Source organism: Cydia strobilella, chromosome 1 (assembly GCF_947568885.1).
Source record: "Cydia strobilella chromosome 1, ilCydStro3.1, whole genome shotgun sequence".
Taxonomy (NCBI): Eukaryota; Metazoa; Arthropoda; class Insecta; order Lepidoptera; family Tortricidae; genus Cydia; species Cydia strobilella.
This window is the reverse complement of record NC_086041.1, coordinates 1,450,222-1,474,972: the sequence shown is the minus strand read 5'-3', so window position 1 is coordinate 1,474,972 and position 24,751 is coordinate 1,450,222. Positions and strand designations below refer to the sequence as shown.

At 39.2% G+C, this 24,751-nt stretch overlaps 3 protein-coding genes across 8 annotated transcripts in view; 2 read left to right on the top strand and 1 right to left on the bottom strand.

The window, feature by feature from the left end:
• Window positions 1-3,192, top strand: part of LOC134750945 (synapse-associated protein of 47 kDa) — a 134,119-nt gene extending 130,927 nt beyond the window's left edge. For all 6 annotated transcript variants that reach the window (XM_063686249.1, XM_063686558.1, XM_063686328.1 and 3 more), the window contains one exon: window positions 617-3,192. In XM_063686249.1, coding sequence (XP_063542319.1) covers window positions 617-750 — 134 coding nt within the window. In that variant the 3' untranslated portion in view covers window positions 751-3,192. The remainder of the gene's footprint in view (window positions 1-616) is intronic.
• Window positions 3,193-5,602: 2,410 nt separating this feature from the next.
• On the top strand, window positions 5,603-16,159 carry LOC134752077 (pancreatic lipase-related protein 2-like). Its single transcript, XM_063687674.1, has 9 exons — window positions 5,603-5,684; window positions 7,500-7,586; window positions 7,668-7,719; window positions 9,750-9,854; window positions 10,189-10,330; window positions 11,294-11,442; window positions 12,502-12,716; window positions 15,133-15,286; window positions 15,971-16,159. The coding sequence occupies exons 1-9, from the start codon at window positions 5,651-5,653 to the stop codon at window positions 16,041-16,043; spliced, it is 1,011 nt and encodes a 336-aa protein (XP_063543744.1). The 5' UTR covers window positions 5,603-5,650; the 3' UTR covers window positions 16,044-16,159.
• Window positions 15,758-21,306, bottom strand: LOC134749379 (organic cation transporter protein-like). The gene is made up of 4 exons (XM_063684331.1): window positions 20,634-21,306; window positions 19,700-20,107; window positions 17,997-18,237; window positions 15,758-17,343 (listed from the first exon to the last, which is right to left on the bottom strand). Exons 1-4 carry the CDS (start codon window positions 21,026-21,028, stop codon window positions 16,915-16,917), a joined length of 1,473 nt encoding a protein of 490 aa, XP_063540401.1. The 5' UTR covers window positions 21,029-21,306; the 3' UTR covers window positions 15,758-16,914.
• Between the last annotated feature and the right edge of the window lie 3,445 nt (window positions 21,307-24,751).

The following is a 24,751-nucleotide window of genomic DNA, read 5'->3' as shown; positions in this document are numbered from 1 at the left end:
GGCGGCAATGTCACGTAAATTAACCTTAGTAGTCGGCAATGTCACGTAAATAACCTTAGTAGTCGGCAATGTAACGTAAATTGTATGCAAGCTCTTGCTAGTCTAAGCCTCGCTGGCTAATCCTTTGGAAGCCAAGTCAAGATCATCTAGCCATTTCATGAGAAATAATGAGATTTCATGCTCACATTGCTTAAGGCAACTTTTACCATTCCACTAACCCGGGGTTAACCGGTTAAACCTAAACTCGACGCCACCATTAGATTCCAATAATATAACCTCACTTTTTCTCTTTTCCGTATGTTTTAAGAAACTAAACAAAGCTAAAAGGATACATCTATATTTATTTTAAATTAGAGTATGCAAAAGGGGAATTTGAGTGTATTTCTTTACATATTTTCCATTATTACGATGATATATAAATACTCTGTCAAGCAATTTCCGTCAGTAGCAAAGAGCGAAGGGTTATCGTCCCATAGAAAATTCGCCCTTTTCTACTGACAAATTTGTTTGACCGGCTATAGTTAACTGCAATATAACAGCTGTTTGGTCATATATCATTCCACGCAATCCAGGCAAGAACCCCATAAAATACCTCTCACTCGTTCCAATATTGCAGAGCAATGGGAGAAAGAGTTGGAAGCCGAGCTGAACGAGTACGAAGTGGTCGCCGGAGCAGGCAAGCTGGACGACAAACAGTGGGACGAGAAGGAGTGTGAGGACCTGCTGGGGGATGCTGAGGACCTCAAATAAAAATTAAGGAGGTGTTTTATGAGTTATTACTGCAGGGGTCTCCAAATTTTAGAGGGCCACCATTTTGCGGGATTCTACGACCTGTAATAACAAGAGGCTGTTTATGGTGTTACTAGCTTTTGCCCACGACTTTGTCTGCGTGGGCTTAGTAACAGCAGCTAAAGTATAGCGCCTGAAAAAATTCTCATAGCAATCATTCAATTTGAGCATATTATGCACACAAATTAGCAGGCACTTCATTAATTATCTCAATTCCAACCCGCTTTTTACTTTCTTTAGGGATGATTTTCGGGATAATAACTATCCTATGTCCTTCTCAGGGACTCAACCTATCTCTATGCCAAATTTCATCTAAATCGATTCAGCGGTTTAAGCGTGAAGAGGGAACACACAGACAGAAAGACAGACAGACTTTCGCATTTATAATATTAGTATGGATTATACTGGAGAGGTCTATAGATTTTGACTTGAGGGCCTTCATTGAGGACCTTCGATTTAGCGGGCCGGACTGTAAGGCCTTTGGCTCTGTTTGCTTTCTTTACGCGGGCTAATAGTAAGGGCGTAAGTTTGGAGACCTTTTTTATTTGTGTCCGACCGAAGTTTCGGTTTGGGCATAAAAATCATGTTTCGGGCGAGACTAGAGTAAAACCGACACTTGGTTAAGGTTTCGGCAAAAAAAACCGTCTTCGGTCGGACACTATCTGTTATACTGTATCGTGAGTGTCCGAAATACCTAACTGTGTACAAAGTTTTATGGACCGTTTACATGGGTATTTAATCCCTCGCTTCCAATCGGATCGACAAAGGGACTATAAAAATTCAGTTCCTTCTAAATTTAAATGTCGTCAAGGTTTTCTGGCTGGTAATTTTTAACCCCTAGCAGTTCTGCCCTATTTTGGCAAAAGGTTACGAATTATTTTGCTGTAACAGGACTTAGTTCCTCATCTTTGGCTCGATCGTGTCTTCCTTATTAGGTAAAACTGGGAGCTGGACAATTTGTAAATTAAAAAGAATAGCATAATAAAAAAAACAGCAAAAGTCGTGTGCCGTTGTGATCGGTCTTTAAATTCGGTAGATTCCATGGATTAATAAATCTAGTTAAAACGCACTTGAGTGTTTGGAAAATAGTGATTTTCATATTAACGGCTTACAACGTATTTTCTGATGACAAAAGGAGACTTAATTTTAATAGTATTTTGATGATCTGGATCTCGATAATATTGCAATATGATGTTAATATAAAAATCATATAAGTAAAATTATACAAGCTTCAGATGAGCTCAATTTAATTCTTATGATGATAGATACATGTAATATTAAGGTTCATTGTTGCATTTAACTAATCTAGTTGTTGATGACAATTATAGATTATTTATACAAATATCAAGCTTGTAAAAGGCTTAAATCTCAGCCTGCTCTTTAATTTGCCTTTATCGAAATATTTTTTGAGCTACATTACAAATGTAATAAAATATAGATAAACTAAAGGCATAGGTACCTCTTTACCTGCCCTTAAAGTAAATATTAACTAGAAATAACCCAACATGTACGTACAGCCAAGTGTAAAAATATATATGGGTGCGCACATCATACTCAAAAATATGTCCCACAGCTCTTGTCAGCGAATTAAAAACTATGAGACATATTTTTGAGTTATATGCACTCATATTTTTACACTTGACTGTACATTAAAAAAAAATCTTTGAAATCCCCATTTTAATAACCAATACCAATTTTCTTCAATAAATACGATGATTGTTCTAAATATGTATAGCATTTAATAAATTTAATAGCTTTGATATACCATTTGAATATATATGTTTAATGTTTATATTTAGGTTATACAACTTAATACATTATTAATAACAAAACTTCCGTGAGACACAGACATGTTAAACATATTAATAACGGGTCACTCATGTATTTTAAGTCGAAAACGCTCGACATGTTTCACTCCGTACCGAGGAGCGTCGAAACATGTCGAGCGTTTTCGACTTAAAATACGTGAGTGACCCGTTATTAATATGTTTAATACATTTTTATCTAATGAGTGGGTTAAATGACTAGGTAATAAAGATGTTAGGTATATACCTACTCAATTATCGATTTTATTGTATTGTAAATAATATGTTTTATACAAAGACAATGTTCAGTTTAGCAAATCTAAAATAAAATATTATTTATCTACCTAAGTGTCCCTAAGGAGACTTTTTATTTTGTATGCTTGCCTGTTTGTTTGTTTGTTTTATTAAATTTGCTATTTTATTTTCAGTCTATTTATAAATCAGTAGTGTGCGAGTTTTAAAATATTATTTACTTTTCGTTAAAAACTAGTAAATATAATTATAATTAGGCTGTTGCATAAATACTATAGATTTATTTTATTTTCAATGTAATAAACTAATAAACATTCCTATGTGATTCAATAAAATTTTACCAAAATACTGTTTTTTTTTTCACGTAGAATTACAGCCAGCCTAGTAGAACTAGGTACAGGTTATAGAGGTATAATCTGTCAAGCCATTTACGTCAGTAAAAAAAAACCGGACAAGTGCGAGTCGGAATCGCCCACCGAGGGTTCCGTACTATTTAGTATTTGTTGTTATAGCGGCAACAGAAATACATTATCTGTGAAAATTTCAACTGTCTAGCTGTCACGGTTGATGAGATATAGCCTGGTGACAGACAGACGGACAGACGGACAGCGGAGTCTTTACCCTTTGGGTACGGAACCCTAAAAAAACTAAAACAAGAACATCTACAATTAATTTGTTTAGTTAGAAGATAAGTTGTTGTCACACCATCATCTTGACATTCATTTATTCTGGCAATAATAACAATGAAACTAAATTAAATTTGCCGTCGGCTTAAACTTGCTAAGTAACTCACAATAAGGAAATGTGTCAGTTATTTAACTACAGCAACTGCACAGTTAAGCTTGTACTATTGTTTGACAAGCTAATAAGTTCAACTAATGTCAGTTAAATACTAATGGCAGTTCTGGATGTTTGGTTAATAGACAAATGTTTGGTTTAGTTTTGATTATTTGATTAGAGTCGAAACTAGGTTATTTATAAAACAAATTAGCCAAGTGAGAATGAAGAATGTGTTACAAACAGCAACAACATTAATAGTTACACAACAAACTAGCCAAGTGAGAATGAAGAATGTATTACAAACAGCAACAACATTAATAGTTACACAACAAACTAGCCAAGTGAGAATGAAGAATGTATTACAAACAGCAATAACATTAATAGTTACACAACAAACTAGCCAAGTGAGAATGAAGAATGTATTACAAACAGCAACAACATTAATAGTTACACAACAAACTAGCCAAGTGAGAATGAAGAATGTATTACAAATAGCAACAACATTAATAGTTACACAACAAACTAGCCAAGTGAGAATGAAGAATGTATTACAAACAGCAACAACATTAATAGTTCCACTAACATGGCGCCAAAAAGCCGCTTCCATACAATCGATTAGCCCATCTCTGCGTACATAAAATGCTCTCATTTTCAAACGACATGCTTCAATTGCATAAAACTGGACATTGCTTGCGGACTAAAATATAGCGAGTAATGATTTTATTATTATTATTATTTATTTATTTAATAAAATACAGAGTATTCATACAATAATCATAGCCCCGCAAAACTCAATAATGAGTTTGACTGTGGGGTCATCAGTCTCTAGTTACATATGTACTTAACTTAATTTTATAGTAGTGCAATTACTACAAAATATTGAGGTAGTGTATTTTTAACATAGATTTAAATTTAGACTTCTTATTTTCACATCTTATGGCTTCGGTAATTAGTGTTATAGATCAAAAGATTCACTATAATCTCTTCAACGATACTATAAACTTCATTGCGTGTCTGTCCTATGTAAATGACCATGATTCATGTTCATTGTTTTATGATCTTGGTAAACATGGTTAAACTTCTTCAATTATCGAGTAATTTACAATTACCACATAAAGGAACATTGATTATCCATGCTACAGATTTTTTCTAACTGCCTATCCTACTAGACTTATTACAGTAATAACAATGGAGTTGATGCGAATAATGATCCTTACAATGTAATTTTTACCCGTCTTTAAGATTCTGTACCTAATTGACCGAGCGTTAGCGATGGTCTCCGTTTCAACATATGTTTTCGTATGTCCGCAATTTCTCAACTGATTCTCGTGAAATTTCGTGGGAGTTTCGTGGGAGCAGGTTGGATGATTAAATAAAATCAATTCTTGTGTAAGTATTTAGATCCTTACGGTTTTTACTCACTATTATTTTTAGTCGCTTTTGGCGACATGTTTCGGATTCTTTGGGAATCCTTCCTCAGGCACGAGTGAAACCGGTTCCTCAGAAACCGTACTGATTTCAATATTTTTAAATATGTCTCACTATAGTTTAAGTGCGATTCTTGTGTATGTATTGAAATTTGCTATTTGTGTATTTGTACCCGTATGTAGGTAAAGTCGCCATCAGATATATCGGAGCGGCCGAGGTGTTCACAATATCTGAACACGCACTCTAACGCCTTGACAATAGAGCCGTGTTCAGATATTTGTGAGCACCTTGGCCGCTCCGATATATCTGATGGCGACTGTACTAGGTAAGTAAACAGTTGTAACAAAAGTAAAATGACGCAAAAATATTAAATATAAATAACGCAAGTGCATTTTTTGTTTGATTTCTTTTTTCATTTTTGCTTGTATGACAAGTTGATAAGGCCCACGTTGTATACTCGTAATGTCAAAGACGAGTATTTGAGGAATAGCACAGAGAATTAACAGTGTGACGGTCGAGGCCGCCCGCTAACAAGATCAAGATCGAACCCGCGACTCCAGTTTACGACTACGCGCCGGCAACAGTGCTCATCTATTATGGATTTGATGACACTATTTTTTATACTGATTGGTGAGTGTAAAAAAATTGTGAAGGTTTTAAATAATTTCTGTTGTAACCATCGAGTGATATTGTGACTTCAGAAATGAGTCCGTTTAAACCCACAGTCCACTATATTTTGGGTAGGTTGTACAATCATAGATATACATTACGTACCTAACTCTATATTTTACGTACCTCGTACTATCTCCCGTATACGCAAAGTGTACAATCATAGATATACATCGTACCTACTATGGTGTAAATGGATACTCAAATCATTGTTTTATGAAATATTTAAAGTTAGAAAGCTCGCTTTCCACAGAAAATGGGTACCTTATAAGCGGAAATCGAGGCAATTAAGCGGACCGGAGTAAAATTAAATTCCACTGTAATCGAGGAAAAGCACTTGTGTGCATTTCACCATTGCAAGTTAATGAAACGGATTTCGAACGAAGCTCATTCCGCTAGTCATAATTTTTTTTTAAATAAAAGGCTGCCTGTGACCACGAACGTAACGTCACGTTCGAAACGTCAGGCCATAAATAAACGTAAGTTTTTACGTGATTAAGTCCCGCGTTAGTTTAAAATTATGAGTGAAAATCGTGTTAGTTTAAATCAATATAATATATTTTTCATTTCTCTGCTCTGAAAGAGGGTCATTGTTGTTCTAAAAGGTGTGCAGAAAATGATACGTTTCTGCACTAGAGCATTTTGCGTTCCAGGTACGATTTTTTTTATATTTTATACGATAAGCAATTGAAATCTGGGTTTAAATGGATTTGCTATACAATTTCCATTCCATAAATAATGATACTTTTTCCTAAATTGTTAATTGAAAGTACCCTCAAGAAATACTATAAAAATGTATACTTAGTCACGTTAAAAAAAAACATGCATTTTACTTTTCTCGTATTCAAAATGAAAAGTAGTGTTTAACTCGGGTGAAAGGCATCATTGTTGCCGAGGTAGTTTGGCGCTCGACCGCAGTGAGAGTGCCTTTCATCCCTTGTTTAACAATCTACTATTCTCGTGGCCTAACATATTTATAAAGTAATACGTTTATAATGTGTTAACAGGCGGTTATTTATGCTGATTCTCCTTACATAAGCCGTCGACCGTGACTTTATAGGTAGTTTCAATGTTAGGCATAATTTGCGTATTATCTAACTTATTTCTTATTCCGGAGGATATTCTATGTACCTCCGTTGTCACTGTGACGTGATAGTTCTGGGACACCCTGTAGATTTCTGATATTTAAGTCTAACCTAATTTTTATCTATATATATAAACGTAAAAGTCCTGACTAACTGACTGACTGACTCACTTAAATCAACGCCCAGCCCAAACCGTTCGACCTAGAGAGCTGAATTTTTCACAATAGATAACTTTTATGACGTTAGTGTCCACTGAGAAGGGGTTTTTCAAAATTCATCCCCTAAGATGGTGAAAAAGGGGTTGAAAGTTTGTATGGAGATCATAAATTTTATGAATTTTATTTTTTAGGCATATTATTAATAAGTAATTTCAGCGTTTTTGAAAATTCGTCCCTTAAGATGGTGAAAAAGGGGTAGAAAGTTTGTATGGAGGTCAAACATTTTTTTAAGTGCGCGACTTGAATCTTTGCATAAAGGCATGTTATTAGAATACAAGAAAAGTGATTTCAGCGTGTTTAAAAATTCATCCCCTAAAGTGGTTAAAAAGGGGTTGAAATTTTGTCGTGGTCCTAATTTTATTTTAAGCTAGGTACTTGAAACTTCATAGTAATATATATAATTACGCGTACGAAGTCGCGGGCAACAGCTAGTTATATATATTTTTCCTAAATTATTGTTGAACATGTTCTAGTGTCATTGTCGTGTCAGGGGCAGAGGGAGGCCAGACTTCCGCTCTCCTACGACAGCTTCCGGCAGATAATTCGTTCCAAAGTCTCAGGTGAGTAATGTTCAAGTTTGCCCCGAGGCAGTATTCTTCCACTTAAATTTATTCTAAGCTTAAAAATCTGTTATGTTACAGTACCCGAAGGCCGTAAAATCAGCGTCAACGATGTCATCCTGCGATTGTACAGGTAACATCAATCAATCAATTTATACCTAATGCTATATATTATTTTATGTATTTTCCCGTACACTGGACACGGTCATCTATTGAGCATTAGCATGTCGAGCATTGGGACGTTTAACTTATATATCTGTGAACGACTTTGAGAACAAATCAAATTATTTTATTAAATATTATGATTTGTGTTTTTTAAGTAGTCACACTACTATATATAAATTATAAACTGTAACGCCATGAACTAGGGGTTCATGGCGTTTCCGGCCGGCGAATCCGGCCTTCACCACTGGTGGGCTTCGTCACTTTTTCTTTAATATATGACATCTATTACGACACGTATGACTACTTAAAAAGACACAAAATATTTAATAAAATAATTTAATTTGTTCCCAAAGTCGTTCATAGATGGCAGCACCGGTCTCTCTCGCTATAACGTAATTCCGTAAGGAATTCGTTTAGGAGGTGCAAGCGCGCACTGCTTGCCCTTAGAGCTGGTCAAAGACGCTTAGTCTTACTAAGATGGCATATAGTCGAGAAATGTGGCGTGTAAAGTGCCGTGGCGAGGTGGCCTAGGAGTTCATGGCGTTAGCCGCGATAGCTAAAGACGCCGGTTCGAATCCGGCCTTCGCCGCTGGAGGGCTTCGTCACTTTTTCTTTAATATATGACATCTATTACAGTTTATAAATTATATATCTGTTATATAAATATCTGTTAAATATAATATATCTGTTAAATAAAACGGGTGACATATCCGACAGAGCTAACTACAGGCCTATATCACTAGCAACAATTGTGGCTAGGGTGCTCGACGGCTTGCTCAATGTGCAATTGGACAAATGTATAAAATTACATGATGCACAGTTCGGCTTTCGAGCCGGTTTATCTACTGAAAGTGCCATCATTTGTTTAAAGCAAGCTGTCGAGTACTACACACGCAGAAAAACACCTGTTTATGCGTGTTTTCTCGATCTTTCCAAAGCCTTCGATCTTGTTAATTATGATCTACTTTGGAATAAGCTAGACGAAGTGCATTTCCCTAAGGAACTCACACGCATATTCAGGTGTTGGTATGCTGGCCAACGGAATTGTGTTCGCTGGGGTAGTGTGTTGTCGGACGAATACGGTCTGGAGTGCGGGGTGAGGCAGGGGGGACTGACCTCGCCCAAACTTTTCAATTTGTATATCGATGCCTTGATCGGCGAGCTCAGCAGTACACGTGTAGGCTGTCATATAGATAGGGTATGTTTCAATAACATAAGCTATGCCGATGACATGGTACTGTTGAGTCCGTCGGCCGGTGGTCTGAGATTGCTTATTGAAAGGTGTGAGTCATATGCCCTAACGCATAACCTTAAATATAATGTAAGCAAGAGCGAATATATGGTGTTCAAAGCGGGAAGCAAGTGCCCATCACACGTCCCACCCATTCGTTTGAATGGCGTGGAACTGAAAAGGGTTTCCTCATTTAAATACCTTGGGCACTTGGTAACCGACGATTTCCGTGATGACACCGATATTGAGAGGGAGCGGAGGGCCCTGGCCGTCAGGGCCAATATGATAGCTCGCAGGTTCAGCCGGTGTACAGCGTAAGTTAAAGTAACATTATTTCAAGTGTTCTGTACATCGCTGTACACCTGCAGCCTGTGGACTCGGTACACAAAGGGCTTTCAACGCCATGCGCGTACAATATAATGACGCGTTCAGGGTACTGTTGCGGCTGCCTCGGTACTGCAGTGCGTCTGGCATGTTCGCGGATGCTCATGTGGACGGATTCCACGCGACACTGCGCAAGCGCTGCGCCGCGACGCTCCGCAGGGTGCGCGACAGCCGCCACAGTCTCCTGACCGTCGTGGCTGACAGATGGGACAGTGGCCTGATAAGACACTGGTCCTCTCTGCATTTATCTTTAGCACCTAAGATAGTTATTTAAGTTTATTTTTTAAGTTAACCGTAGTTATAAGTTTACTTAACAACTAACAAAATATGGACAATGTCTGAAATAAATGTTTTTTTTTTTAATATATATATATATTTTCCAGCCCAAACGCAACCAAGGCGGCCGGGTACCACATCAGAGAGACCAAGCGGCTTCTAGCTGACCCCAACTTCGACCCGCAGCGGCCCACCGTTGTCTACGCTCACGGGTAAGGATAGGTTTTTAGGGTACCCAAAGGGTAAAACGGGACCCTATTACTAAGACTCCGCTGTCCGTCTGTCTGTCTGTCACCAGGCTGTATCTCATGAACCGTGATAGCTAGACAGTTGAAATTTTTCACAGATGATGTATTTCTGTTGCCGCTATAACAACAAATACTAAAAAAGTACGGAACCCTCGGTGGGCTAGTCCGACTCGCACTTGGCCTGTTTTTTATAATATATTTGTGGCAAACATGCGGCCCGGCTGATGGTAAGCAGTCTCCGTAGCCGCTACCAGGAATGGTGCAAGTAGCCCTAATTGTTTCTTTTTTCAAATTGCAGCTATGTGGAGCTGTTCACAGACGCAAGCGTCAAGCGCGTGATGGAAGCGTATTTGCAGAATGGGGAGTACAACGCGCTCCTCCTGGACTGGTCGAACCTGGCGTTCGGTAACTACGTAGTCTCTGCCATCGGCTTGAAGGCGGTTAGTAGGTGTTTTCAAATTGCAGCTATGTGGAGCTGTTCACAGACGCAAGTGTCAAGCGCGTGATGGAAGCGTATTTGTAGAATGGGGAGTACAACGCGCTACTCCTAGACGGGTCGAACCTGGCGTTCGGTAACTACGTAGTCTCTGCCGTCGGCTTGAAGGCGGTTAGTAGGTGTTTTCAAATTGCAGCTATGTGGAGCTGTTCACAGACGCAAGCGTCAAGCGCGTGATGGAAGCGTATTTGCAGAATGGGGAGTACAACGCGCTACTCCTGGACTGGTCCAACCTGGCGTTCGGTAACTACGTCGTCTCTGCCATCGGCTTGAAGGCGGTTAGTAGGTGTTTTCAAATTGCAGCTATGTGGAGCTGTTTACAGACGCAAGCGTCAAGCGCGTGATGGAAGCGTATTTGCAGAATGGGGAGTACAACGCGCTACTCCTGGACTGGTCGAACCTGACGTTCGGTAACTACGTAGTCTCTGCCATCGGCTTGAAGGCGGTTAGTAGGTTTTTCTGTTTTCGTCATCAATTTATTGAAAATCAGGGTTGGTAAAAGTTCCTTACGGGACCCTAAGTTCTGTTATAATGAAGGATTATACTTAATAAGATGGAAATATTCACAGTGATCGGATAAACTTAAACCTAAACTTGGTAGAACGATGAGCCTAACAGCCAAGATCAATGATTTTCATATTGGCTAAGCCCCAAGGTGTCCCAGCGCTGCAGGCAGTTACGACGCTTACCAGAACGAAATTTATTATTTTTATCTAACATCGTATCAGTGTGGTAAGTAGGTATGCTATAGTTTGTCAAAGGACTGTCTCATTTCAAACATAGACAGAGAGAATTGATTTACACTAGTACGAGCACCCAAAAGAAAATGATGAGTATAGTTTTTTTTGTTCTTATTTACTGACAATTTGGTTTGACCAACTATAAATTATTCCTTATCTCTTTTTAGGTAGGTGAAGAGACAGGGAAGGCAATAGCGCGGTTAATAAAAGGCGGACTTTCTCTGGAAGGGCTTCACTTCGTGGGGCACTCTATGGGCGCTCAGCTGCTGGGGATCGCCGCACGGTTCCTAGCAGATAGGAAAACAAAAGTGCCCAGGTATATTTACATTTTCGTTATTGACAGGTGTCTTCCTGTGGGTCGTACGGCAAATTTGCAAGTTACTTATGGAGCGTTTTACGACGGAACAACATGTTTTAATTATTAACTCAATCCAATCATGTATTGCGGAAACTAAGACAATTGCGGCCAATTTTTGGTAGAAATCTCACCTCGCGTAGGTGTGATTCTAACAATAGCTCGTTTAGTGACAAAATTTGAGCAGTATGGCATCGTAACAGATAAAGCGGTTCCTCATCGTGTACGCAATTAAAACAAAATATTTGAGACACCGTCACTGAGATAACCCAGGAAATATGTTAAATGTGATGAAAAATGCGATGAAAAGGGTTCACATCTGCCATGCTGCTAGAGGTGGACATTTGTCTGACATTATTTTCCATGTTTAACTGTCGGCCCTAAATACAAGGAATACTTAATATTTTTAATATTTCATACAAATTACAAAATTTTAGTGTATACCTGTTATTTGGCCACCCTGTACTTACGTGGCTGTACAGCGCCATCTACTGCAGCTGTCAAAACGTTCTTACAATTGCCTTAAGCCTCATTTAGACGGTTCAAGAACTTGGATGCAATATTCGATTAATTCCATGTATATAAAATCGTATGCAAGCTCTTGAACCGTCTAAATAGAGCTTTATTGCCTGTTTGTCTATTCTATGCTCTGATTTACGCGTCAAAGCTCAAAAATATTGTTACTGTAGAAATAAAACTATGAAAACGGATTATATCGCGTATATTGAATTTATAATACATCCCGACGTTTCGAACTCTTTACAGCGTTCGTGGTCAACGGGTGACTGAGGAAAAATTACAAAGTGCAAAAATACCCACATACTAAAATAATGAACAATCATAGACTACAAACTTTAAGGCTGGTTGTACATGCAAAATTGGTTCATAAGGCTAGTTATACACTATAATTATTTTTCAAGTAAAGATATATCATATATATACGCGATAAAAACCGTTTTCATAGTTTTATTTCATGAGTAACTATCGCGGTAACCGAAGACAATATTATTGTTACTGTAGGTTGACCGGCCTCGACCCGGCCTACCCCGGCTTCTACCCGCCGCTGCTCGGCCCTCCCATGTCCCCCGCCGACGCCGTGTTCGTGGACGCGCTCCACACGGACGGCGGCGGGTTCGGTTCCCCGTCGGCCACGGGCGCGGCGGACTTCTGGCCGAATGAAGGCAAGGCAAAGCAGCCTGGATGTTTATCGGCTACAGTTCCGCTTACTGTTGAAGGTGGGTCTCATGATGTATTTCAGCTTGACTGGCCTCGACCCAGCCTATCCACCGCTCCTCGGCCTTCCCATGTCTCCCTCCGACGCCATATTTGTCGACGTGGTCCACACGGACGGCGGTGGGTTCGGTTCCGCTTACTGTTGAAGGTGGGTCTCATGATGTATGTGTCAGGTTGACTGGCCTCGACCCAGCCTATCCACCGCTCCTCGGCCTTCCCATGTCTCCCTCCGACGCCATATTTGTCGACGTGGTCCACACGGACGGCGGTGGGTTCGGTTCCGCTTACTGTTGAAGGTGGGTCTCATGATGTATGTGTCAGGTTGACTGGCCTCGACCCAGCCTATCCACCGCTCCTCGGCCTTCCCATGTCTCCCTCCGACGCCATATTTGTCGACGTGGTCCACACGGACGGCGGTGGGTTCGGTTCCGCTTACTGTTGAAGGTGGGTCTCATGATGTATGTGTCAGGTTGACTGGCCTCGACCCAGCCTATCCACCGCTCCTCGGCCTTCCCATGTCTCCCTCCGACGCCATATTTGTCGACGTGGTCCACACGGACGGCGGTGGGTTCGGTTCCGCTTACTGTTGAAGGTGGGTCTCATGATGTATGTGTCAGGTTGACTGGCCTCGACCCAGCCTATCCACCGCTCCTCGGCCTTCCCATGTCTCCCTCCGACGCCATATTTGTCGACGTGGTCCACACGGACGGCGGTGGGTTCGGTTCCGCTTACTGTTGAAGGTGGGTCTCATGATGTATGTGTCAGGTTGACTGGCCTCGACCCAGCCTATCCACCGCTCCTCGGCCTTCCCATGTCTCCCTCCGACGCCAACTTTGTCGACGAGGTCCACACGGACGGCGGTGGGTTCGGTTCCGCTTACTGTTGAAGGTGGGTCTCATGATGTATGTGTCAGGTTGACTGGCCTGGACCCAGCCTATCCACCGCTCCTCGGCCTTCCCATGTCTCCCTCCGAGGCCAACTTTGTCGACGTGGTCCACACGGACGGCGGTGGGTTCGGTTCCGCTTACTGTGGAAGGTGGGTCTCGTGATATTTTCGACGTTTAGTCGACCGAGCAAAATTAAATGATGAAAATGATCGCCATTCTTTTACCTCCATCACCATGCTGCCCTACCAAGAATCTTAGGGAAAATAATGGCGACCATCTGCTGGTGGGCAGATGATGTTTTTCGACGGATGTGAGGGTAGCCCTGAGTTTACGAACTTATCTTATCTTATCTTATGGTTTCGGGGGCCCTTACGGATACACTTCGACCCATAGGGATCTTTTGTGCAGTTACCCCCTAGGAAAGATCCGTCCGCTACTCAAGAGCCTTCCCCACCATCTCCATATGCCGGATGATGGACCTTATGGGTAGCTTTTTGAATTCCTTTGGTACCAGGTAGCCTGTTCCAAAGTCCTTCATTCTTTGTCTGGCGAGGGCGTGACATTCACACATAAGGTGTTCTATTGTCTCTTCCTCTTCGCCACACATACGACAATCGGTGTTGTCAGCGTGCCCCATCTTGGCCAGGATTCCCTTGACCCCGTAATGGCCAGTAAACACCCCCGTTATTATTTGGAGTTGCCGTTTGCTAAGTTTCCAAAGCTTTTTGCTCCAACCAGAGTCTACCCCTTGTATAAAGAGCTTTGAGTGCTTTAGACCCGTCAGACTGTCCCATTCTTCCTGGTGTTTGGTCTTAGTAAGGTCTTTGATAGCCGTTGTGATGGTTCCCTGTGAGAGCCCCACGAATGGTTCCGGACCTATAAGGTTGTTTGCAGATCCGGCTCTGGCAAGTTCATCTGCATTTTCATTGCCCATGAATCCCTCGTGCCCTGGGATCCACACCAGTTGCACTTTGTTTTGCCTTCCAAGCTTATTCAGAGCTTGGATGCCATTGCATACCAGTCTAGAGTCCACTCTAGGCGCCTTAAGCGCTTTGAGTGAGTTTACGAACTTAAGATTGAATGTAAAAAATTTTTAAACTGCTTAATTAAGATCCCTCGGTATTCAATGACGATTTTAAAAGTGCAAAATGACGCCAACTTGATAACTGGTCATATAGGTACAATAACCTTTCTATCCTGTTCTGCCACTAAGTATACTCGTATCATTATTTAAAAAGTGCGAGTCGGACTCGCGCACGAAGGGTTCCGTACCATTACGCAAAAAACGGCAAAAAAATCACTTTTGTTGTATGGGAGCCCCACTTAAATATTTATTTTATTACGTTTTTGGTATTTGTTATAGCGGCAACAGAAATACATCATCAGTGAAAATTTCAACTGTCTAGCTATCACGGTTCATGAAATACAACCTGGTGACAGAAGGACAGACGGACGGACAGCGGAGTCTTAGTAATAGAGTCCCGTTTTTACCCTTTGGGTACGGAACTCCAAAATGATCTACCTTTTCCAGATTTCTGCAGCCACTGGCGCTCATGGGAGTACTGGGCCGAGTCGGTAGAGGGGGGCGAATTCATGGCCCGAAAATGCGTGGACTATGATACTTTTTTACGAGGACAGTGCAAGGAGGAACCCCTGGTCTACATGGGACTTAAGGCTAGCCCCGAGTAAGTCTCTCTTTCTCTCATCGTAGAGAACTAGCAGTCAGTAGAGAAAGTGCGAAGACTATGATACTTTCTTACGAGGACACTGTATTTATTTTACATTTTCCTTCATATTTTTTTTCTTTTTACTACTGTAAAAAATTATGGAATGTACAATTTGAGCTCTTTCAAATTGACTTAGTAATTAGACTATAATGTTGCCCCCTCTTCATATCTATTGGTCATTTTCCATAGTAAATAAAAATAAAATTAACAAATAATACTTTCAATGTGTTTGGGTGGGCATTGTTCATGACTATGCAAATTTGAAATCGATAGCTTCAATAAATCCGTTTTTTTTCAATTGTTCGCGAGATATTTAGCAATGTGACAGACAGAGGGACGGACGGACATGCAGAGTCGCACCATAAGGGTCCTTGTACCTTTTTGGTACGGAACCCTAAAAATGGATATATGAAATAATAAAACAGCAAATTAAATTAATTATAAACATTTACATACATAAACAAATATCACAAGGTACATCATTAAAAATTATGGGTAATCGTACAACTTATAAATTAAAAAAGTTTCAATAATTGGGCGGCTAGCACGATTAGCATAAGGCGCACCAGTGGCGGGAGCACCTATCTCTTTCGCACAGTAGAAAAAGATATTTGCAAGACTTTAAAACACTTTTTTTTTCAGGTTAACTGGCAATTTCTACCTGCGGACAGCTGCGAAGGCTCCCTTCGCTTTGGGCGAAAGAGGCGCGGACTGACGAACATCATACAACCAAGCACACCCAATAGCTACCGATTAATTAAGATCTTAAGATGATATTGTGATATTAAGTTAAAATTATAATTTATTCTTAAATACACTGATTTAAACTTTCACGATTTTTACTCATTATTATTCACAACGACGGGACTTAATCGCGTAGGCGCGGGCGATTTCCTCTTTTTTATTCTGAAAATGTGAATATATTTACATAAGTGGAGTATTTTTGACAACAAGCGGAATGATCCCTATTGTTCTGCGTTATCATAAAATAGTAATTTGTACAAAACCACTAGACTAAGTTTAAATAAACTATTTTATAATTACAATCATATGTATTCTTAATACCCATAACAATAATTTAAGGCGAATTTGGTTCTTATCTGGACAAAATATTAATTAATTTACATACCTATATAAAGTTACAATTACACAGAGGCACTTAAGTAGGTACACACGTAAGTTCACGTAAGTGGCAATCATTTTATGAAATGATCAACCGATCCACCGAATGAATGGCCAACCGGCCACATGCCACATCATGATAAAGTCAAACCTAACCTAACCACATCATGAAGTTAGGTAATCAATTCTAAAATGGCATTTCATGAAATGATCAAAATCTATACTGTATGGATTTTTATCATACATAAGTACTCTCAGTTAAGTGTAAAAATATGGGTGCATACAACTTACGCAAAAATGTCCTAGTTCTTAATTCGCTGACATAAGAGTTATGGGACATATTTTTCAGTATGACGAGTGCACCCATATTACACTTGACTGTACCTCGTGTTTTTAAATCACTTTTTTAACAATTTTGCCGCCAAAATCCCGCTATGCGAGTTCATTTCGTATACGGCACTGAACTAACTTTCAACGTCTTCAAAAGAGTCCGGTAACTTCTTTCCTTTCGTTTCTGGCAGCAACAAACAAATAACTGCTCCAAGCAGCGGCGCCAATCCAAAGATAACCGTCGGCAACCATGGTATGCTCACCGCTAAGTTTGAAATAAACGGAGCTAACATGGACCCAAACCTCATACCTACAGAACACAACCCCAAACCCATATTCCTGACTACAGTAGGGAATAATTCAGACGAGTAGATATAAATCGTCGCAGCATTGATAGACATGAAGCTGACGCCTAGAGTTCCGAGTGTGAATTTGAGCCAGAAGTCATCGCCGACCACTCCAAGGGTTAGGAGGCAGAGGCCGCCGAGGGTGAAGGCGGCGATGGTTGTGGCTTTCCTGCCGAAGGTGCGGACGCACCAGATTGACAGGAGGTTGGCGGGTACCTGTTAAGAGAATGTAATTTATGGTAATATTGAAACAATCAATTGTAACTGTCGCATAAAGGAGTGACTGATTAATAGGACTGTAAGGACTGACTGAGTGGCAAGTGAAGTTTCATAATAACAAAGTAAAGACAGACAGAGTTAGAATAGAATAGAATACATTTATTAACGTCACATGATGGTAGGTTACATAAGAGTGTATAAAAGGAGCGGACGAAAAAAGGACGCAGCGTAATGCCACAGCTGGCCGCAGCGCTGATTTTCGGTAGGGACCTAGCTTATAGGCAACTTAAGACTAACATTAACGTAACAACAAACAAACATATAGATTTAATAGATAGTTAAGCAGAACTAAAAAAACCGGCCAAGTGCGAGTCGGACTCGCCCATCGAGGGTTCCGTACTTTTTAGTATTTGTTGTTATAGCGGCAACAGAAATACATCATCCGTGAAAATTTCAACTGTCTATAGCTATCACGGTTCATGAGATACAGCCTGGTGACAGACAGACGGACAGCGGAGTCTTAGTAATAGGGTCCCGTTTTTACCCTTTGGGTACGGAACCCTAAAAAGGAACAAGTAAGATTTTTGAGAATTTAATTCTAACGACTACTTTAAGTAATTTTTTGTAGTCTGATTAATATAAATATTTACCTGAATTAGGGCAGCAGCGGCAATACTAATGTAAAGACTGGAGCTAGTCTGACTGATGTACTGGTTGACTCCAAAGAACGTGACCCCAGTAATGACCCATAAAGCACAGGAGCACACGGTCCGGACCCACAAATTGGGACGGAACAAGTCGCCATAGTGGACTTTTGGTGCCTCGCGGGTTACCAACTCGTGGGAGACCTTTTTTAGGGTCTCTTCTATCTTGTCTGTTGGCATTTTGTTCCTGAAAGTTTGATAAATAACAATTGTGTCATAGCACTGGCATATGTAGAATAAAACGTCATGAATCATGTTCAGTAACAAATTGCATTCGGGGCGTAAAGCCAGAAAATTAGAAAGGATCAAACGATATGGCACGCCGCCCAAAACTTGCGATCGAAGATTTGGCGATTGCGTGGCTTTTAAGGCGGTTCCCTGAGCCAGAAGGCGAGAAATCTCCTTGTATGATCCTGTTTTTCTAAGTGGCGTTGATATTCTTAGTTGTGGAAAAAATATATGTTGTTCTTGACTATATTATCTTTAATATCATAGTTTCCGATACACGAATTATGACACTTCGCTCGATACAATTAATTCCCAAAACAACCTATAACTCGGACTTTTAATCCAACTTTACTCGGTTATTTATTATGTGATACTATAAACAAAAAAAGAAGAAAAAACAATCTTAACTTAAATAATAATTTCATAGCTTTCGAATTTAGATATTGTAGGGTAACGTTTTTAAAATAAATAAAAATCAACAAAATTCGATCAAAATTGACACTTGGCGCGCATGATCTTTCCCGTTCTTTCTTGCGAAATGTGACAGAGACAGCGGCAAACCGATGGAACGGCCTTAACGTTTTACCTCAATAACTCTAAAGTATAATTCTGATTAAAAATTTGCTAGTCAAATCCCTCGGCTATATCACTAGCTATTTTATACTAAAATGGTACTGCTATTCGTATAGTATGCGGGTAACGATTGATCTATGAAAATAAGACAATATATTTGTAATTTTTCTTGACATTTGCCCTTGATTAAAATTCAATAAGTACAAAAATTGCAATTTGCGTGAGCCTTATATGTAGCAACCAATTTTTTTTTCACCTCAGCAGCTCGAACAAGCCTACTTTCGTCACTCCCTGGAGTGAGGAAAGTGCGACTTTCCTCACTCCAGGGAGTGAAACAATGTAGCTTTTTAATTTAGTGAAGGCCATAACTTCATACTACGGTACGGTACGGTCCAGTCCGGTCCGGTCCGGTCTCGTCTCGTATCGTATCGTATCGTATCTTATCGTATCGTACATATTATAATACTTTTTTTTCTGTTTATTCTGTGTAATTCGAAATACATTTTAACCTTTAATATGTTCTCACTACTGAGGTGAAAAATTATGTGTGCAACACGAGAGCAAAGTTATTTTACATCTCGTGTTTTTGAGTCCCTCGCTACGCTCAAGATTCTACCTTAGAATCTTTCGCTTTCTCGGGACTCAAAATAAACACTCGCAAGAAAAACCAACTTTCCTCTCTTGTTGCACAAATAACTATTTGTCGTTCATTCTTACTACACCGTTATGTTATCATATTACATTACATTTCCATATATTTGTTGATAGTTGGTAGTAGGGTTTTGGACTCAATTCAGTAGTTAATCCAAAGTTTATCAGAGAAAAAAGAGAATGTTTAGACTACTTACATGATAGCAGCTTTCTTCACAATCTCCGTGGCCTCATCCACTCTTCCCACACTGACCAACCATCTCGGGGATTCCGTCACGATCAGAAAGTAACTCAAGTACACCACTTGAGGAACCGCCAGAGCCAACGTATACGACTCCCAAGTCCTGAAGTAATATGCAAAGACAGGAATAGTCAAATGCCCCAAGATGAAAGGAATATGGAACACGCATCCGAAGGCCTCCCTATACTTGGGGCCCACGGCCTCCATGACGATGACGAAGGAGATGACCATGGTCCCGGCGGTGGAGAAGCCGAGGAAGAAACGGAAGACGGTGAAGACGATGTAGTTGGTGGAGAAAGGGATGCAGAACGAGAAGAGGACGAGGCCGCTGATTGAGGCGAGGAAGGTGATCCGCCGTCCATATCTGAAAATGAACGTTGCAATTTTAAATTCAGGTTATGTTTAACCTCCTCTTCATCACTTGTGATGAAACTATACAAGAAGCGATTTGATAATCATAACATTAAATTATATTACATCCCAACTAATAAAACTTAAAATGTGATCGGCCGCAGCTAGTACCTATACCTGACACCTAGTCAAGCTTTCACACTAACGCTAATGCTTTAAAAAATATTTAACTAATATCAATTAAAAATCCAGGCAGAGAAAACTACTCAGTAAAGCCTGACCAGTAATATATGATCAATGTCAAGAGGGCGCTGTTATTCTCATGTATAGGGTGACAATTCAGTATAGTATGAAAAAAATAGTTCCAGTGAAATTCCGCAACATGGCGCGTGATCATATATTCCTGGTCAGGCTTTACGTTATTTTGTCAAAATGCTATACATTGTAACATATCTAAACATTAAAATATTGAAAAAAAAAGTTGTGACCATGTCTAGGCAGTTATTTGGATATTTTAAAATTGATACCTTTAAACGTACCTGTCAGAAAGGAATCCATAAACGATGCTCCCAGTCAAAATCCCAAACTGCAGCATCATCTGAGTGAAACTTGCCATCCACGCCCGATCGCACACAAGGTCCCACTCAGAAACTATAGTGCTGTCCATAGGACTCGTATCATACGCATACTTCACACACTCTTTATAACAACTCCCATTAGCCATAACCCCAGTGAAATTCTCGGGGAACTCTTCACACCAATATGTCACTTTAGGCGTCAGGAAAAGTATGGCCATCTGCACCCATCCTGATGCAAATTTGATGAGGAATACTGACAGGAAGATTATCAACTGCCATTTTCCAAAATGTCCCAAAAGTTGGGAGAATGTGTCTTCGGGGACTGACTTTTCTGGGTCTGATACTCGTTGAACCATGTTTGCTTTTTGTTTTGCAACCTTGCTTTACTTCATTGACGCTTGCATTTTTTTAGTTTTCTGCTTGAATCACAATTGTGTCTTCAAAGTTAGACTTTTTAAATATCTTATTTAATCCATTCTTGTGTGATCTTATCTATCTTCTTTCCTGCGGTTCCTTGCACTTCTGATTAGATCTTTAAACTCAATCTACTCTAGATCTGTCGAAGAGTAACATCTTTGCGTTATAAATATTCTCATCTGTCTGCTTCGTATCTCATCTCGTGTCTGCTTATCTGTTGATATTAAGTCGGTTATCAACAACTAATACAACTAATATACTTTTTATTATTTATATGCCTAAATATTAACTATCTGTTTGTATAGTCAAGGCTGATTCGCATGAGATAAAATTCAAAGCTGGTTGATCTTCATGTAACCTTTAGCAAAAATAAACAATTGATTTTGGCGGGACCGGTATTCTGTCCTTTCTGTCCCACCGTGAATAAAAACTATACCTAATTATATTCTGTTGGGAAAGTTATTCGGTTATTAATCGTATTCTGGTGTAATAAGGTAAACGTTTAAACTATTGTTACTGTCACTACAAGTATTACTGGTTTAGAATGAAGACTATAACTGTCAATTTTGTATAAAGAGGGTGATAATGAATTAATCGCAATTAATATTTATTATCACGTTTACGGTCTTGAATTTTACGCCCCTGTCACAAGACACACTGTATAGGCCTTGTGTGTTTTGACAAATTACTATAATCTTCAATAAACATAAATCGTTTATATAATTAGTTAAAAGAAAGGTTATATATAGGTACACAATCAATAATGTAATTTTACGCAGGTTTGTTAATTACCTAATTCTATGATTTATGTCTAATAATAAAATTATTTAAATGGATTGTCTCGTATAAACAAATTAATCAAATTAAAATACATCTTGACGTGTCGAACCCTTTATAGCGTTCTTGGTCAACGGGAGACGGAAAATGAGAAAAAATATATCCATCTGTCAAAATTACAATGCGCAAAACTAAACTATCGCAGTAATCAAAGATAATAGGTATTTCTTTTAATAACAACGATTTTTACTTAGAATACAATAAAATACAATAAATAATCTTTATAGCACACCTCCTTACAGAAAACAATACAAAGAATACAGAAAAGAAGAAACAACAGGCGGTAATACAGACAATACTTACCATAAATATATTAACATAATATCTCATCCAATCACTCAAGGTTAGCAATATCACAAATATAATAATTATATGATATTTTTATGTTTAAATTCAAGTACAAGTTATTAGGTAGTATATTATACTACAAGTTACCTAATAACTTGTACTTGAATTTAAATTATAACACTAATCCACGACACTATTAAGTTACTTAAATATTTTATAACAACAAAGTATAAAAAAGAAAAACTTGATGCACGGTGCGCGCTGCTGCCTGCGCGCGCGCCGATCAAATGCAGTCGAGATCACGTCCGATTGATAAAACAGGTAAGATATGAGACAATAGTAGAATCGATACATAGTGTGGAGTAACGTAATCAACGACAAAAGTGGCATTAAGGTAAGAAAATATTACGTCTTGTTTGTTGTCTAAACATAGGCGCAAAATATTTATTTGCTTAAGTTGATTGTAATTAAAAAATGAGTATATAATTATTATCAGCGTTTTACCTTACAATAAAACGCACATTAAGCGAAACTAGCTTACTATTTTATTATAGGCTTCAATAAGGTAATTCGCTTAATAAAGAATTAAGTAGGTACCTATTAAAACAATTTTTAATATTTCACCTAGATGAATGCTTTACTCTTTTAGACGGAAATACTTTTTGTGAAAGAAAGTTATGCTACACGCACGGTCAGAATAAAAAGTTGCATATCAGACATAATATCTACCATTCTATTAATAACTTAACAAAAAGAAAGTTCTCTATATAAAGAACAATAGATGGATGTCATTCCAGATCTAGAGCAGAGCCCAACTAGGGAAGTACCTACCTTACAGAAAACCGTAGCCTAATAACACTAGACCCTACTCATAGTGTTGTGTTCCTGCCGGTAAGTAAGGTTGCCGGAACTCAACGAGGGTGCGCAGTGTTAGGGTCGGATGTAACACCTCTGGAGTTGCAGGCGTCCATAGGCCACGGAGACTGCCTAACATCAAGCGGGACGTATGCTTGTTTTCCAACGACGTAGTATAACAATTAAACTGTAGCAGATTTGTTGAACGAGAACTGTACAGATTTGGAAAAGTATTCCTGGATGGCAGATTTCTTTTGGTGCATTGTTCAATCCGTTACTATTGATCATAGAGTAACTTATACTAGAGCGGTACTGTCATAGTAAATTTTGTAACCCCAGTAAATTCACTGCCATCTGTTGACACTCTTTAAAACTAAAAATAAATATTTATAAAAATACGATAAAATGTATTTAAATATGGATAAATGTTTTTTTTTATTTTCATTAATTATTTTTATGATTTTGACCCATTTTCTTTCACTGATATGCGTTAAAATTATAAATAACAAACGAAACCGTCAACGCCCTCTATACGAGTGTAGGCCAAAACTAGTGGCGCCCTCTGATCGAGAATCAAATTTTCGTGATTTTCGAGGCACGTTTTTTCCTTAGACTGTATCCATCTATTACGGAGTTATATCTATCTTTGCTATTGATGAATAAGAATAAGAAATATGGTGCTAACTGGACAAGTTCTAACTATGTGGGCACTTACCCGACCGGATTGGGAATGTAGTTTTGATTTTGCATTATTTACCCGGAAATACTTTTCCAAATATAAATCTAAAGATCGCGTTTAAACGTAGGGTAAACACGCATTGTTTGGTGACACGCCTAATTCGGTGATACCAGTTTTGAAGCATGACACCCTGGAATAGTTATTTGTGCAACAAGAGAGGAAAGTTGGTTTTTCTTGCGAGTGTTTATTTTGAGTCCCGAGAAAGCGAAAGATTCTATAATTGAATCACGAGCGAAGCGAGTGATTCTAAGGTAGAATCTTGAGCGTAGCGAGGGACTCAAAAACACGAGATGTAAAATAACTTTGCTCTCGTGTTGCACACATAATTTTTCACCTCAGTAGTGAGAACATATTAAAGGTTAAAATGTATTTCGAATTACACAGAATAAACAGAAAAAAAAGTATTATAATATGTACGATACGATACGATACGATACCGGACCGGACCGGACCGGACCGGACCTGACCGTACCGGACCGGACCGGACCGTACAGTACCGGACCGGACCGGACCGGACCGTACCGGACCGGACCGTACCGTACCGTACCGTACCATACCATAAAAAAATGTAATAAAAGTATGATGTTCATGGCCTTCACTAAATTAAAAAGCTACATTGTTTCACTCCCTGGAGTGAGGAAAGTCGCACTTTCCTCACTCCAGGGAGTGACGAAAGTAGGCTTGTTCGAGCTGCTGAGGTGAAAAAGTAATTTTCGTAGTACATTGAAATAAACTGTGGAATGAGCTGTCGTCCGCAGTATTTCCGGACAGATACGACCTTCAAACCTTTAAGAAGAGAGCATAAGCGCCATTTCCTTATAGGTACCTAAGCTACTTACATAATTTAGATCATTTAATCTTTTGAAAGTGATAACTACGACGCATTTTATAAAGAATGGTTAAACACGTTTCAAGACTTCTTCATTGCACACTTCCAAGTTAG